Source organism: Saimiri boliviensis, chromosome 5 (assembly GCF_048565385.1).
Source record: "Saimiri boliviensis isolate mSaiBol1 chromosome 5, mSaiBol1.pri, whole genome shotgun sequence".
Taxonomy (NCBI): Eukaryota; Metazoa; Chordata; class Mammalia; order Primates; family Cebidae; genus Saimiri; species Saimiri boliviensis.
In genome coordinates, this window is record NC_133453.1 from 111,724,651 (window position 1) to 111,741,461 (window position 16,811).

The 16,811-nt window shown below is 37.4% G+C and overlaps 1 protein-coding gene across 2 annotated transcripts in view; it reads right to left on the minus strand.

Moving 5' to 3' along the window:
- CNTNAP5 (contactin associated protein family member 5) overlaps positions 1-16,811 on the minus strand; it is an 891,734-nt gene that overhangs the window by 319,044 nt on the left and 555,879 nt on the right. For both annotated transcript variants that reach the window (XM_010342190.3, XM_074399829.1), the window contains exon 12: positions 2,715-2,834. In XM_010342190.3, coding sequence (XP_010340492.1) covers positions 2,715-2,834 — 120 coding nt within the window. The remainder of the gene's footprint in view (positions 1-2,714; positions 2,835-16,811) is intronic.

Here is a 16,811-nt window from a genome sequence, read left to right on the forward strand (position 1 = left end):
TCCACCTTCAGCCATTCTTGGACAAATGATCAAACATAAACCCTGAGAGAAGACTGTTGGATGGTGAGGCAGAGGGTTTCATGCAAATGAAACCTATGTGTCAATCAGGCTTTCTATGTCCTTGTCCTTACATTATTTTGTAGAGTTTAACATTTAGCTACATTTAATGAATATATTTTAATTTCAAAATATATTTTAATAGGGAAAATCCATACCATAAGTTAAAATTAATATTTATAATTCAAATATATACGTATATTTGTGTGTGTATGTATACATATATATAACATATAAATTCAGAACACATAAACATTCATTTTAAAATGTCTCAAGGAAATTCTACTAATTTAATAACAATGGCAATCTCCAGATTGTGGATTACAGGTGGCTTTAATATTTCCTTCACACGTTTTTTTCCCCTCAAAATTTCTTCAATTAACATTGATTACTTTGTTACAAATTTTTCTAAAAAAAAAAACAAAAAACAAAACAAAACAAAACAAAAAAACACTGTTTAAAAGCAAAACATATGTAATACAAAGTATCCAATTAACATTTTAGTGATACGAATTGTTACCAAACCAGGAGGTTCTGCCTGCTTCTCGAGCCTTGACTGTTAGTCACAAAATTTATTACCTTGAGCCAATCATGAAATGCTCATATTCTCTTTCCTTCCATGTTAGATGGAGATTAAAAAGTGTCTGCCTCCGATTTTTGTTGTGAGGATGAAAAGAGATGGTATTTGTAAACTCCCAGCTCAATTCCCAGAGAGGGTCGAAGCACAGTAATTGCTGTCCATTACCCCACTCCTATTATTACAAGTCACACCTGGCCACTCAGCAGTGGGCATTTATCTCTTTTGCCTTATTTTGCAGCCAAATTACTTTCTCTGTTTTTGGGAAAAGTGGGCTGGGGACAATTTGCATGAGAATCACTTGAAAAACTCTGTGAAAGTGCTTGTACTGAATTGGAATTTCTGGGGCTGGGAAGTCTGCCTTTTTAGCAGGAGTCCATATGTTAATTACATTTTGAAAATAACCAAGATCCACTGAGAAGCCTAGTCCTTGACCAGGTTGTTGAACACTACAGATTACCACAACCATTAAAAGACAACAGGAACTTTTAAATTATTTTATAGGGCTTTTGAAAAGCAGCTATCATACGACCATTTTGGAAAGATGAAGTATTACGGAAATGCAAGGACACGGCACCCAATTCCAGGTCACTAGCATTTTCTATGCAAAGAACATGGGACTTTGCATCCAGATGGGCAAACTACTGGGCTTCCTCACCATTCCTTTTAAGAGTTTTCTTGCATTTCTGCTAGAGATATCTCCTGGTAGTGTTCCTGACTTAGTGCCTCATGAACAATAGCCACTGTGTCTTATTTTTCATATCCTCTTTGTTGTAAACAATATCTGGCTACAGAAAGCACTCCATAATTATGGTTGCTTCGTCATAGAAAAGCCTGAGGCCCAAGGACTCAATGAGGCTAAAGAGGCTCCTGCCTTCCTGCTCCATTACATGATGCAGCTGGCGTCTCTGAAGACCAGCGCTTGAAACAAATGAGCAAACAAAAAAATTCATGTGTGCCAATTAACCACTCTCACAATGGTAAGAGTGCTTGTAAAAGCTGAACATTTTTTTGTTGTTGTTGAGATGGAGTCTTGCTCTGTAACCAGGCAGGAGTGCAGTGGCGCTATCTCAGCTCACTGCCACCTCTGCCTCTTGGAGTCAAGGAATTCTTGTGACTCAGCCTCCAGAGTAGCTGGGATTACAGTCTCGCACCACCACACTCAGCTAATTTTCATATTTTTAGTAGAGACAGGGTTTCACAATGTGGGCCAGAATGGTCTCGATCTTCTGACCTCATGATCCACCCGCCTCAGCCTCCGAAAGTGCTGCAATTACAGGCATGAGCCACCCCATCCGGCCGCATAGCTGGACTTTAAAATAATGATTACCTCAAGATTTGGTTTTGTGGAAATATATTTCAAAGTAAATTAAGGATCATACGCCATTTCTAAGCCCGTGTAATGATTGCCTCTTACTATGTCCTTCTGCATTTGAGAAAAAAGCCGTAAACTATCAAGAGATTTCCATAGAAAAATGAAAAAGCTCACCTTGTTTTTTGTTGTTGTTGTTTTTGTTTGTGTTTTCTTTTTTGGTTAGGCATTTAAAAATAACCAGCTTGGCTAGCTGCTCCAATACACATGATTACATTGAATCCTCAGTGCTCTAGGAGTAGGCACCATTATTCCTATTTCACTGATGAAGCTCAGAGAGACTACAGTATTCACCTAGGGGTCACATATTTCTCTGGCCAGACTAGAATCAAGCTTTTTAACTTCCTGAATCGGGGCTTCCCATTGATTTTGAATTTTGTTTGTTTGTTTGTTTGTTTACCTTTTCTTTCTGTTTTTGAGTTTTAAGAGAGCAAATGCCCCTGGCAGCCCCTGAAGAAAATCTTTGAAAATTTTCTTGCTTCAGTGAAACATTATCAAGATCATTAACAAGTTTTCTTTCTTCTCTCTCCTGAAAATTAACCTAGCTGCAAATTTGCATTACTCACCAGAATACCATTTCCTCCCCAAAGGAGACCAGTTGATCTTTTAAATTTTTATTCGCATAGGTATCCCCCTCCAGTGAATTTCTTTTTGCTTCACACCACGAAGTGGGGTGGCTAAGCGTGAGTGGGGATACTGCACCCTTACCAGTGATATTGCAGTACACCCGCAGAGGTCCCAGCGGCCCGCTGCCGTCCGAGTCAATGTAGAAGAAGCCAGCTGTGTTCCCCTGGTGCCTGTACACCTCACAGGATTGCTCGTAGATGGCTGGAAAGACAAAGGCAGCAGAGAGGAAAGTTTGTTTGGCTCTGCATACCCCTTCGCAGGAATCAGTAACTCCTCCTTAGATTTACTTTATGTGTATTCATTTCCCTTGTTCTATATCCTTGACTTATTCCTCAAGCCTTAACACACCAGTGCCCTGTTACTGATGTTTGACACTCAGATTTTTCATTCCTCTCTCTCTCTCTCTCTCTCTCTTTTGTGACTTCAGTGGCACCATCACAACTCATGGCGCATTGCACAGCCTCAACCTCCCAGGCTCAAGTGATCTCCCCCCTCAGCCTCTGGAAAAGCTGGGAATACAGTGTGAGCCAGCACCCTGGTTAATTTTTTAATTTTATGTTTTGTAAAGACAGGGTTTCTCTCACTTCATTGTCCAGGCTGGTCTCAAACTCCTGGCCTCAAGCGATCCTCCAGCTTCAGTCTCACAGGCTGCTGGGATTATAGGCATGATCCACCAGGCCCAGTCTTGTTTTCCATGTATTTTACTTCATTCCCTCTTTTAAAAACAGTGCAGAGGTAATGCCTTTCAAAATGTGGCCCCTCACCTCTTACATCGCCCTCTGAGTTGCATATCTCTATGACCTTCCTCCTTGCTCTCACTGTATACTGAGCTTGGATCATCCATATACTATTCTTGGATCATCCATATACTATCCTTGGATCATCCATATACTATTCTTGGATCATCCATATACTATTGTTGGATCATCCATATACTATTCTCTTTCAATGGGTTACAGAACCTGTAAGAGTAGTGGTCATGTGTCATTTGATGTTGTGCCCCAGCGTCTAGCAGAGTGTGACAATCACAGCAGGGGCTGAGCAAATGTTTGACTCATAAATTAAAAAAAAAAAATGCTTACATACAATGTGGTTTATTACTAGTAATGTTAAAAGGGACTGCCTTATTTTTATGTACCCAGGACTCAGTATAGTACGTAACATGTAGTAAGTGCACAGTGAAGTTCAGTTTATTTTGACTTAACAAGCATTTACTGAGTTCCTAGTACAATGTCAACAGATGTGGTTGCCACCAGAGATTGAAACCATGGAGGAGGCAATCAATCTCTACCCTGGAAAGCTCACAGCCTGGTTGGCAGCCACAAATGTCTGCATGCTCAGATACAGGCAGGTTCAGGTGTCCTGAAAGAGGGAGCTTTGACCAATCTGCAGGTTTGGGAAATACATAAATTTTATTAAGCTAACATGAATAAATGTGTTGGGGTACAAAGGAGACATCTGCTGTCTCATACATGAGAATATAGAAAGTTGTCTGATGCTTCAGACAAAATGCTGTAGCTCAGAACAGCAGGCACATCTCCAATCATGTCACCCTGTGATACTTTAAACATTTCAGTGGCTCCCAACAGCTTTCAATATATAGTACAGACTCCTCACCTGAGCCAACTCCTACCCCTTGTGACTAACGCCCCATCCCAGGAAGAGGAAGCTGTAATTTGTCATGATCAAATGTGAGGGATGCCTCAAATAATTCATTACCAGGAAAGTTATGAAGCCTGAGAGGGTTTGACTTGTTATAAATTAGAGTGAACTCAAGGTTATCCTCGTCCTCACGGCATTCTCTCTTGCATTCCTGCACACTTTCTGCAACAGGAGGTGTGTGGGAGTGCCAAAGCCTGTGTCCCATATTGTGAGCATAATGCATGGATTATTTTTGTTTGCCTGAATCTGATAATGCCCTTGGGTGTTTGTCACAAAGGTGAAAATCAATTCTTGTCTGTGTTGGCCTCACAACCACTCCCAGCTTCCCAGGATGACAGCCACGTGGAAAGAGCTGCTGTTGTCCCACAAAAGCAAAACACCAGCCCTCAGCATGTGAGCGGTTCCATGGTTGTCAAGAACATAAACCTGGGATCAGAATGGCTGGGTTTGCCTGGCGGGGCTACCACTTACTCCCTGTGGACACATGGACAAGCTACTCCCCCTGTACCAGGCAGCCTCTAAGGTGATTCCTGTGATGGACAGATACTTCCTGGGATTCATGTTTTGCTGATAAATTCATGTCCTCCCTCCAAGTGGGCTGGATTTACTGGCTTAGTCTAACACATGGAATATGATAGTGTGGTAGATATCATTTCCAAGATTTGGTTATAAAAAGCAGTGATGTCCGTCTTGGGTGCTCTTAGATCACTCACTGTGGTAGGAGTCAACTCCCACGTCATAAGGCAGCCCTTGCAAGAGGCCTACTGGAATGAGCCTGGACATTTCTGCACATGCCCTGTGAATGAACACCATAGTGGATCCCCACATCAAACCTTAAAATGAAAGCATCCCTATGGACATCTTCATTGAGACTGCATGAGAGATTGAGCCAGAGCCACCCAGCTAAGCTGCTTACAGACCCAGAGAAACTATGAGATAACAATGTCTGTTGTTTCCAGGTGCTGTTCTGTTTTTTTTTGTTGTTTTTTTTGTGTTTTTTTTTGTTTTTTTGAGACAGAGTCTTGCACTGTCACCAGGTGCCAGGCTGGAATGCAGTGGCACAATCTTGGCTCACTGCAACCTCCGACTCTCAGGTTCAAGCTGTTCTCCTGCCTCAGCCTCCCGAGTAGCTGGGACTACAGGCACGCGCCAGCATGCCCAGCTAATTTTGTATTTTTTTTAGTGGAGAAGGGGTTTCACTATGTTGGACAGGATGTTCTTGATCTCTTGACCTCATGATCCACCCGCCTCACCGTCCCAAAGTGCTGGGATTACAGGCATGAGCCACTGTGCCCAGTCCAGGTGTTGTTTTTGAATGATTCATTACAATAGGTAGTTAATCAACTCTCAAAGCATAAACTGTCTTATCAGAGTATAGTAACTCTGAAAAGAGCCTTCCTCATACTGTTCTAGTAGGGATTCAAAGTGCATGATTAATGAGCCTTTATTAGTTATAGTAATAGTATTTCATGACTTTTTGCCTCTTTTTTTTTTTTTATGAGTTTTTGGTATGGTTTGGCTGTGTCCCCACTCAAATTTTATCTTGAATTGTAACTCCCACAATTCCCATGTGTTGTGGGAGGAACCTGGTGGGAGGTGATTGAATTATGGGGCTGGAGCTTTCCCGAACTGTTCTCATGATAGCGAATGAGTCTCATGAGATCCGAAGGCTTTAAAAAGGGAGAGTTCCTCCGCACAAGCTCCCTTTTCCTTGCCTGCCACCCTCCACTTAAGATGTGACTTGCTCTTCCTTGCCTTCTGCCATGATTGTGAGACCACCCCAGCCATGTAGAACTGTGAGTCCAATTAAACCTCTTGCTTTGGTAAACTGCCCAGTCTCAGGTATGTCTATATTAGCAGCATGAAACAGGACTGACACACTTTTTGTATACCTGAACTTTTTTTTCAATTCTCATCGTAAACCACAAGCCTTGTTAAAAAAAAATCAGTAGCTCCAACTTCCTTTCTGCACAGAAATAACTCTTCATTCTTAGTTCATTTTTTCTAGTATTGACTAGTATATCTCTAAATAACATGTCTATACTGTTACTCTTTGATTTCTTTTTTCTTTTACAAGTTATCTATTTGTTTGCCACTTGGAAAATGGAACTTAGCCCTTTTTATCCTCACCATTCCCCAAATAAAAACAACTTTCCATTCCTTCATCCATCCAATATAGTTGTATAATAATTTTAGTTAGATCACTGATTACTGTTTTTGGTGATATGACATTGTAAATGCTATTCATTGATTAACTACATATTATAAGGTGACCACTTTTTCTTTTCTGAACAAAATTTAGTTTTTCTTGAAATTTAAAATTGTCATATTTTCTCATTTGCCTAGTTTTCTACATACAAATTGCTAATTTAAGTCCACGTTCACTAACAACTCTCTAAAGTATCTATCAAAATATTCAGTTAATAATTAAGATAAGAGGATAACTATGGAGAGAGAGGACAAATGTGAGAGAGGGCAGACATGAGAGTGGGACACTTTTGAATATCTTATGTTTTTAATTTTGAAACCATAAACTATTTTAAATAATTTTTAGAAGTTAAATATAATAGAATGATGATTCTTAAACATTGAAAGAAAATAAGAACAAATGAATTTAACTAGGAATTCTTCAAAGTATGTTGAAATTTAATATTTTCTTTCTAACTTTGTCATTACAGAAACTTTCAAATACATACAAAGAGCACAGAGAGTTATAAAATGAACCTGCTAGCATCACAACCAGCTTCAGCAAGTCCCAGTATTTTGCTAATCTTCCATCATCTATATTCTCAGTGCATCATTTCTTTTGCTTCTAAAAAACAAAACAAAACAAAACAACAACAACAAAAAAGAAAGAAAGAAAGAAAGAAAACACACACAAAACCCCAAATTTGACTTAAAATCATGACTATGCCAGGATTCTTCAGGACAGCCATTTAGTCCGGGATTAGCTGGGCAGTTCATGCATCTGCAGTCAGCTGCTGGGCCAGGCTGGCTGGTTGGTGGTAAGCTGTAGTGCTTTGCTTCAGCCCCCATGGCCTCTCCCATTCTAGCAGGAAATAATACACGATACAGGCTCCCAGAGCAGCAAGAAACCAAGTACGTGTCAGGCCTCTGCTTGCATGATGTTTGCTGATGCCCCATTTCCCAAGGCAAATCGTGGAGCCCTCCAAAATTCTCAGGAAAAAAAATCCCAAGTAGTTAAATTAAATGAAGCTATAGGATAGACACAGCTTTTATCACTGTTCGACCTCATTGAACAGGTCACACTGCACGGGGATGTGAACATAAAATAAATGTTTATTTTGCTAAGTCATTGGGATCTTGGGGTCATTTCCCACCTTAGTTAGCCTACACTTCTCGACATGCTCGTTCCTTAAATGCTGGCTCAGTAACTGGGAGATCTCTGAAGGCAAAGCCTGGTAGCAGCATTGCCGTTTATGGGCACTGTAAATGAGTTCATAAAATACAAGTGCTTTGCCAGAAGACAAACCAGCTCGTAGGTGGTTAATCTAATGCTATCATCCCTTCCTGATTTATTAATGGGAATTCTTTACAAAGCTGAAACATCCCTCATCAATTATTTGATTGCCCTAAACTACAAGATTATTTCCCTAGTGTACAACAAAATAACCAATAAAAATATTTTTAGTGTTATTATGAGCTTATAGGTTTAAACATATTTGATATTGAAACAGTAGTTTGATTAGTAGGATGCATCCTACCAAAACAAGTAAAAGTATGACAATACATTGAATAGCCTCATTTTAAACAACATTGCTATTATATAATGAAACTATTAAACATAGCCAAAAAAAGCTAGTAATTATCAATAGAAACTGAATTATTTACCAATACAGATAAAATATAAACTGTAAAAATTATATAAAATTCTGCAATCTATCTCACTTGGTAATGAGTTTAAGCTCATAATTTAATGCTTTTTTAAAAAGGTGAATTTTCACATTTAGGCCACTGAAAGAGCGAGAATTAAACTAACACACAGATAGTGGTCTCTAAATAAAATTTATCACATAAAATGAATGAATATTTTACTGAGTCCATTTCTAGACCATGAAAAGTACAGAATGAAATTGGAATGTCTTGTTTTGCCTAAAAGCAAAAATTTTATTAGAGACTGAGATCATCTCAAAATGATCCAGGAGTTGATTTGATGGGACATTTTGGGTCCCATCAAATAGAATAGTCAGTTTGATTGTTAAATATATACAATTAATTAGTGTCTATCAATCAGTCAATCAATTTATGTGTCTCTTTATCTATCTATCTAACTATCTATCTATCTATCTATCTATCTATCTATCTATCTATCTATCTATCTATTTATCATCTATCTTGTCTCTCTAATTACATCATTGGTCCCCTCTGAAGGTTAATAGAGAATGAAGTCATGTTCTGAATATTAGAAAGAATAGAGATCATATCCTGTCTTTCTTGTGCAAATGCATTTAAATACAACTTAACAGTCCATAAAAAAACTTTAGAGAATAAACAAAGCCAGAATCTGCAAAAGAATAATAGAATTTGAAAAACATCCTTTAGTAATGCCGAGTGAGATAAAGGATTAGATGATAATTGTTAAGGACTGCTAAACCACTAGGTGAAACATTAATGGGATATTTTACTAGAGGGATTCAATTAACAACACCTGAGCTCATGGGTCAATCTTAATGTCACTAAAAGTGATTATGAGGGTGCCTCTAATGTGGCACAATGAGACAGACATAGCACCATCTATAACATATTCCTGCCAGAAAAATTGAAGCTGAATGTATTCAAGCCCCAAGATTTTAACATCAGTTTACAGAGAGAGGCCAATATGCCTAGCCATACTACGAGAATGCAATTAGTTGAATTCAGAATGTGGTAATGTTTGACCAAGCTTCTTCAACAAAAATGGCAAAAATGGAGTTGGGTGCAAAAGATATTATCAGTTAGTCAAACACAATGCCTAGATCTTGTATAGACCCTAATTCAAACATATTAAAGAAAGGAAGATAGGAAGGAAGGAAAGAAGGAAGGAAGGAAGATGTTTTAAGACAACCACAAAAATTATAGATTAAATTTAATGACAGATTATACTGAGTATTTTTAATTTTGATTGATATATAATGGCAATGTGATTATGTTTTAAAGACAACTTATCCTGTGTTAGAGAGTTGTTCACTATAAATACTATAGCTTCAATAAAATCGTATGTCCACAATTTGTTTTTAAAATGCTCCATCAGCTGTGCACAGTGGCTCACACCTGTTATTCCAGTATTTTGGGAGGCTGAGGCGGGACAGTCACTTGAGGCTGAGAGCTCAAGAGCAGCCTGAGCAACTTAGTTAGATCCCTGTTTCTAACAAAAAAAAAAAAAAAAAAAAAAAAAAAAGTAAAAATTAGCTGAGTGTGGTGGCTTGTGCCTGTAGTCTCAGCTACTCAGGAGGCTGAAGCAGAAGGATTGCTTGAGCCCAAGAGTTTGAGGCTGCAGTCAGCTATGATTATACCACTGCACTCCCCCTGGGTGACAGAGCAAGATCTTGTCTCGACTTAATCAATCAATCAATCAATCAATAAAATGTGTCAAAAAATGAGGACGGGATACTAGAACTAAAAGTGGGAGAATACTGATAACTGTTTAGCCAGAGTGACGATACATGTGGGACAATTTGTCATTTTCATACATTTGAAAATGTCTTCGAAAATAAAAAGTATCTCTGGATTCTTCTGACTTGCTGTAATATGGGGAACTGAGCTACCCATCTGGTTACAGTTGTCTCCCCAAAAGATCTCTTCGCTCTCATGCTGGACATCCCTTTTAAAACTGGCCTTCTTCACTAAACATAATTCCCGTGAGATCCATTCAAGCTTTTTGATGTATCAGTTGTCAATTCTAATTTTATTGCTGAGTAGTATTTCATAACATAGACATACTACAGTTTAATGATTAATCTATTGAAGAACATTTGGGTTGTTTCTATTTTAAGCTATTTCAGTTCTAGCATTTTAAAATTCTACAAGGTTTGTTTTTCTTCCTTTAACTATTATTTTTCAATAACACATGATGATTGACTCACTGATCCAATATTTCACTAATGTCTCTGAGAATATTTGTTATATTACAGTGTCTTTGATTCTTCCTTCACTCCATATAGCTTGTTCCCTTTAAGCTGTGCTTGTTTGGTTAGTTGCATTACTTGTTGGGTGTTTTGGTTTTTTTCTCTATCTTATATTTCATGTGATACTGCTTTCTGGGGTATTCTCTCATACTTGACAGTGGTCCTTGGTATTTCTAAACAAATGTCCGTGCTTTGCCTTCTGAGGACTTTAACATAGGCTTATCTGGCTGAGGAATTTTGTGAGAAATGCTTGTGTTAATGTCTTTTGTCTTTCTCTTGGTCTTATTAGTGTCTATGATTTAGAGGATGTATGTTTGGCTGCTGAATATCTGGGAGCTGAAGAGAAGAAGGTCAGGTCTTAGCATTCTCTCTATATCCATGTTTTCATATGGTACCCCAGTTTCAATATGGCACAACCTCTTTCAACCATACATGTTTTCTTATAGTTTTAGGAATTCCATTTTCTCCAAAAAAAAAAAAAAAAAAAAAAAAAAAAAAAAAACTTCCAGTCTTCTCTCTCAGCAGTGAAGGAGCAATCACCAAGTGCCCACAACTGGAAAGAGGAATGATAATCTAGATACTTCTTACACAGATATAGATTTACTCTTCCTGTATTATTAATCTCACCTTCACCTTCACTTGCAAAGGTGGCTGATGACTCCTATTTCTGTGCCTTTGGGGGATTTCATAATGTGAATTTGTTTGTTTCTTAGATTTCACTACATCTAAATTAAGATTCGGCATTTTAATTCTGTTAATCTGTTACCTGTTACTATTCATCTACTCACTTTCTGGTTTCAACATTTTCTTGCTCTGTTCACCTGTGTTTTTTGCTGGTTCTCTCTCTCTCTCTCTCTCTCTCTCTCTCTCTCTCTCTCTCTCAGTCTCCTCTGTCCTCTCCTCTCTCACTCTCTCCTTCTCTCATACTTGCTATCTCTCTCCCTTTCCCCTCTTCCTCTCTCCTTCTCTTTCTCCTTTCTCTCTCACTTGCTATCCCCAGTCTACTATCTGTCTATCTATCTATCTATCTATCTATCTATCTATCTATCTATCTATCTCTGTCTCTCAGTGTATGTATGTGTGTGTGTCTGTATGCGTGTGTATGTGTTGTTGTCATTGTTTTTGAGGGGGTATTTGTATGTGCCCCTGTATTTGTCTTCTTTTGTCATGCCATTGTGGTGGATTCATTCGAGTTGTGTCAATTTAAGCCAAACTGGAACTACATTTACCAGAATTCCTTTCCTTGTATAGTTTCTGGTCAACATGTCCCACAACAGATATTTTACATGAGATGTGGCAGGTGCAAGAGCGTAGCACAGACACTGATTCCATTCATGTGAGGTCAACGAAGGGCATGAGGTTCTGCCTTACATCACACACATCATTGCTTCTCTTCTAATACATGTTACTAGAGTGTGGAAGCCACACCAGCCGCTACTCCAGATGGGCTACTTACTCCTTCAGCTTCCCTAATTTCTAGCCAGGTGAATTTTTAGTCTCCTATGAGTATCCCATCACTGAAGTTGCTGTTTTGGAAATGGTAAAAGGCAAAGTGTTCCTCTGATTAGTCACTGTCTTACAGAGCTATTAAAAAAATCATTTACTATTCTTCATGAGGAGTGTAAGGAAGCAAAGTTAAACACACATGTGTAATTCACCAACTGTTTCAGAAGGTACAAATGTACACTTCTGTTGATTAAATTATTCATCTACACTGCTTGCCTGACACATTATGGAACAAATACTCCACACACATTTATTGAGAATGCACTTGTTTTTCACTAACTCACTCTAAAGTAAGCTCGGAGAAAACAACATGAAGAAAAAATACGGTTCTAAATCTCAAGTAATTCAGGTTCTTAAAATTTACCACAGTGTAGATATAAAATTTAAATTGATCTGTTCCTATTAAAAAAAATAGAAAAAATTTAAAGAGCTTCCCCAACCCATGAGTTTGAGGCTGCAATGAGCCTTGTTTTTACCACTGCATTCCAGCCTTGGTCACAGAGTGAGACTTCATCTCAAAAAAAAAAAAAAAAAATTTCCTCAGACAATGCAGTGGGATCAACTAGTTTCTCAAATGAACCTTTTAAAGAGCAAATCATCTCACTGGTACTTCTACTACTCCAAATAACAGAAAAAGAAAGATATCTTTATATCTTCCACATTCATTATATAATGTACATGTAAATGTGATCCTTAACATGACAATCATAAAGAAAGAAAAACAAAATAATGGAATCACTCATGTGCCTTTGGGTGATTTCATGCCTTTTGTGATTTTGTCAATCACAAAATTTTAAATAGAGTATCAATAAACAGAACCAAATAACATATTTTAAAGTTACATAACAGCCAAGTGAATGTTTAATCCAAAAATGCAAGAGAGGTTCAATATTTAATAATTTCTTTAAATATTTAAATAAATAATTCACAACTATAGGTAGTTGTTGATAAAGCAACTCAGATCAGTAGGAAAACAATGAAAGAAAACACATGTGGTATTGAGATAATATGGTAACTACATGGAAAATTATGAAATTAAATATTAAATCCACTGTTCATGCCACAGACCAGGATCAAATTCTAATTGAATCACAGATTTAAATATCAAGAAATAGAATACATTCATGTATGAGAGAAAAACAAGACTGAATTTCTGTGTAAATTAGAAGCAGCAAAAATATTATTAACAATGATGTAAAATCCAGAAGGAAACAAAGAAAATACAAATAGATTTCCTAATATTCAAAATAAATTTAAAAAATATATAAACATTTTTGAATGGCAAAAGATATGATAAACAAAAAAAGGGCAAATGGATAATAAACTGGGAAAAATTACAATTTACGTCACAAAGCACTAACATTTCTAATGTATTTTTACAAGTTAAAAAAAAAGACAAAATAGGTAACAACATGTAGGGATATATGCTGATGATATGAGTGGATATTCATAGAAAAATAAATGCAAATGAACCTAAAACACATTAAAGATGTCTGACCTTACTGATAGAAAAATAAGTGCTAATGAAAATGAGAATATTAGTTATATTATAGGGGAAAGGCCTTTACCCTCTCAGGCTTAGCAATCTTTTGGATCATTGCTAATTTGATCTGCATCAATTTAAAAAATTGTATCTCAATGTCATTTTCATTAACATTTATTTTTTATGAGCAAGATTAGATATCTTTTTATGTGTTTTAGATTTATTTGCATTTATTTTTATTTTTATTTATTTATTTTTTTCTTGAGATGGAGTTTTGCTCTTGTTGCCCAGGCTGAAGTGCAATGGTGCAACCTTGGCTCACTGCAACCTCTGTCTCCCAAGTTCAAGCAATTCTCCTGCCTCAACCCCATGAGTAGCTGGGATTACAGCCATCCACCACCACACCCAGCTAATTTTTGTATTTTTAGTGGAGATGGGGTTTCACCATGTTGATTAGGCTGGTCTTAAGCTCCTGACCTCATGATCCACCCACCTCAGCCTCCCAGAGTGCTGTGATTACAGGCATGAGCCACTGCGCCTAGCCACATTTATTTTTCTATCAGTATACTGTTTGCACTCACAAAGTATAGTTCAGCTTTCAAAAGGAATAAGCATCCCCACATGTAATACTACAAGCTGAGCTTCAAAATATATGGTTGTGAGAGAAAAGCAAAGTAGAGACAAAGTATGTAGAATATGCTAATGCTTATCTAATAAATGGGGAATGAAATTATTCACATTTGCTCATTTTTTTTAAAGAAAGAAAATAATTTTTATAAAGGTTATGTATAAAGAATGGAAAGGAAGAGGAAGGAGAAATAAGAATAAAAGCAAGATTTATTGAAAGAAGCTTTATTTTGTAGGTTTTAGCTTAGAACTATGTAAAACCAACATAAACAAGCATTTTTTGGAACTTTCAGTGGTCACGGATCCAAAATGGCCAAATAGGAACAGCTTTGGAGTGCAGTTCCAAACAAGAACGATGCAGAGGCTACTGCAGGTGATCCTCAGGTGAGTAGGGTCTGAAGTGGACCTCCAGCAGTCCTACAGCAGAGGGGACTGACTGTTAGAAGGAAAACTAAAAAACAGAAAGAAATAACTTCATCATCAACAAAAAGGACATCCACTCAGAGACCCTATCAGAAAGTCATCAACTACAAAGACCACAGGTAGATAAATCCACAAAGATGGGAAGAAACCAGAACAAAAAGGGTAAAAACACCCAGAACTAAGACGCCTTTCCTCCTCCAAAAGATCACAACTGCTCACCAGCAAGAAAACAAAGCTGGATGGAGAATGTATCTGATGAGCTCACAGAAACAGTCTTCAGAAAATGGATAATAACAAATTTCTCTGAGCTAAAATAACATGTTCTAACCCAATGCAAAGAAAGTAAGAACCTTGGTAAAAGGTTTGACAAAATGCTAACAAAAATAAACGACTCAGAGAAGAATATAAATAACTTGATGGAGCTGAAAAACACAACACAAAAATTGTGCAACACATACACAAATTTTAGTAGCCAAATCAACCAATCAGAAGAAAGGACATCAGAGACAAAGATCAACTAAATGAAAGAAAATGAGAAGGCAAGATAAGAGAAAAAAGTGAAAAGAAATGAGCAAAGCCTGCAAGAAATACGGGATTATATGAAAAGCCCTAATCTATGTTTGATAGGTTTACCTGAACGTGATGGAGAGAACGAATCCAAGCTGAAAAACACTCTTCAGGTTATTATCCAGGAGAACTTTCCCAACCTAGCAAGGCAGACGAACATTCAAGTCCAGGAAATACAGAGAACACCACAAAGATATTCCTCAAGAAGATCAACCCCAAGTCACATAATCGTCAGATTCACCAGGGTTGAAATCAAGGGAAAAAATGCTGTGGGCAATCAGAGAGAAATGTTGGGTTACCCACAAGGAGAATCCCATCAGACACAGCAGATCTCTGGGCAGAAACTCCACAAGCCAGGAGAGAGTGGGGGGCTAATATTCAACATCCTTAAAGAAAAGAACTTTCAACCTAGAATTTCATATCCAGCCAAACTAAGTTTCATAAGTGAAAAAGAAATAAAACCCTTCATGGAAAAGCAATGGCTGAAAGATTTCATCACCACCAGGCCTGCCTTACAAGAGCTCCTGAAAGAAGCACTAAACACAGAAAGAAAGGACTAGTACCAGCCACTCCAAAAACATACCAAATGGTAAAAAGCATCAAAACAATGAAGAAACTGTGTCAATTAACAAGCAAAACAATCAGTTAGCATCAAAATGACAGGATCAAATTCACACATAAAAATATTAGCCTTAAATGCAAATAAGGTAAATGCCCCAATCAAAAGACACAGACTGTGAAATTGGATAAAAAGTCAAAACCCATTGGTGTGCTGTATCCAGGAAGCCCATCTCACATTCAAGGATACACATAGGCTCAAAACAAAGGGATGGAGGAAGATTTACTAAGCAAATGGAGAGCAAAAAAAAAAAAAAAAAAAAAAAAAAAAAAAAAGTAGTAGGAGTTGCAATCCTAGTCTTTGATAAAATAAACTTTAAACTAACAAAGATCAAAAAAGACAAAGAAGGGAATTACATAATGGCAAAAGGATCAATGCAACGAGAAGAGCTAATGATCCTAAATATATACGCACCCAGTACAGGAGAACCAAGATACATCAAGTAAGTTCTTAATGACCTACAAAGAGACTTAAACTCCCACACAGTGACAGTGGGAGACTTTAACAGTCCACTGTCATTATTAGGCAGACCAACAAGACAGAAAATTAACAAGGATATACAGGATTTGAACTCAGATCTGGACCAAGCAAACCTAATAGACGTATATAGAATTCTCCACCCCAAATCCACAGAATATATATTCTTCTCTGCACCACATCACACCTATTCTAAAATTGACCACATAATTGGAAGTAAATCACTCCTCAGCAAATGCAAAAAAATGGAAATCATAGCAAACAGTCTCTCAGACCACAGTGCAATCAAATTAGAACTCAGGATTAAGGAATTAACACAGAACCAGACAACTTCATGGAAACTGAACAACTGGCTCTTGAATGTTGACTGGATAAACAATAAAATGAAGGCAGAAATAAAGATGTTCCTCAAAACCAACGAGAATGAAGACACAGTGTATCAGACTCTCAGGGACAAATTTAATGCAGTGTCTAGAGGAAAATTTATAGCAATAAATGCCCACATGAGAAGCAAGGAAAGATCTAAAATGGACACCCTATCATCAAAAATTGAAAGAGCCATAGGAGCAAGATAAAAAAGTCTCAAAAGCTAGCAGAAAAGAAACAACTAAGTCAGAGCAGAGCTGAAGGAGATAGAGACACAAAAAAACCCTCAAAAAATCAATAAATCCAGGACTTGGTTTTTTGAA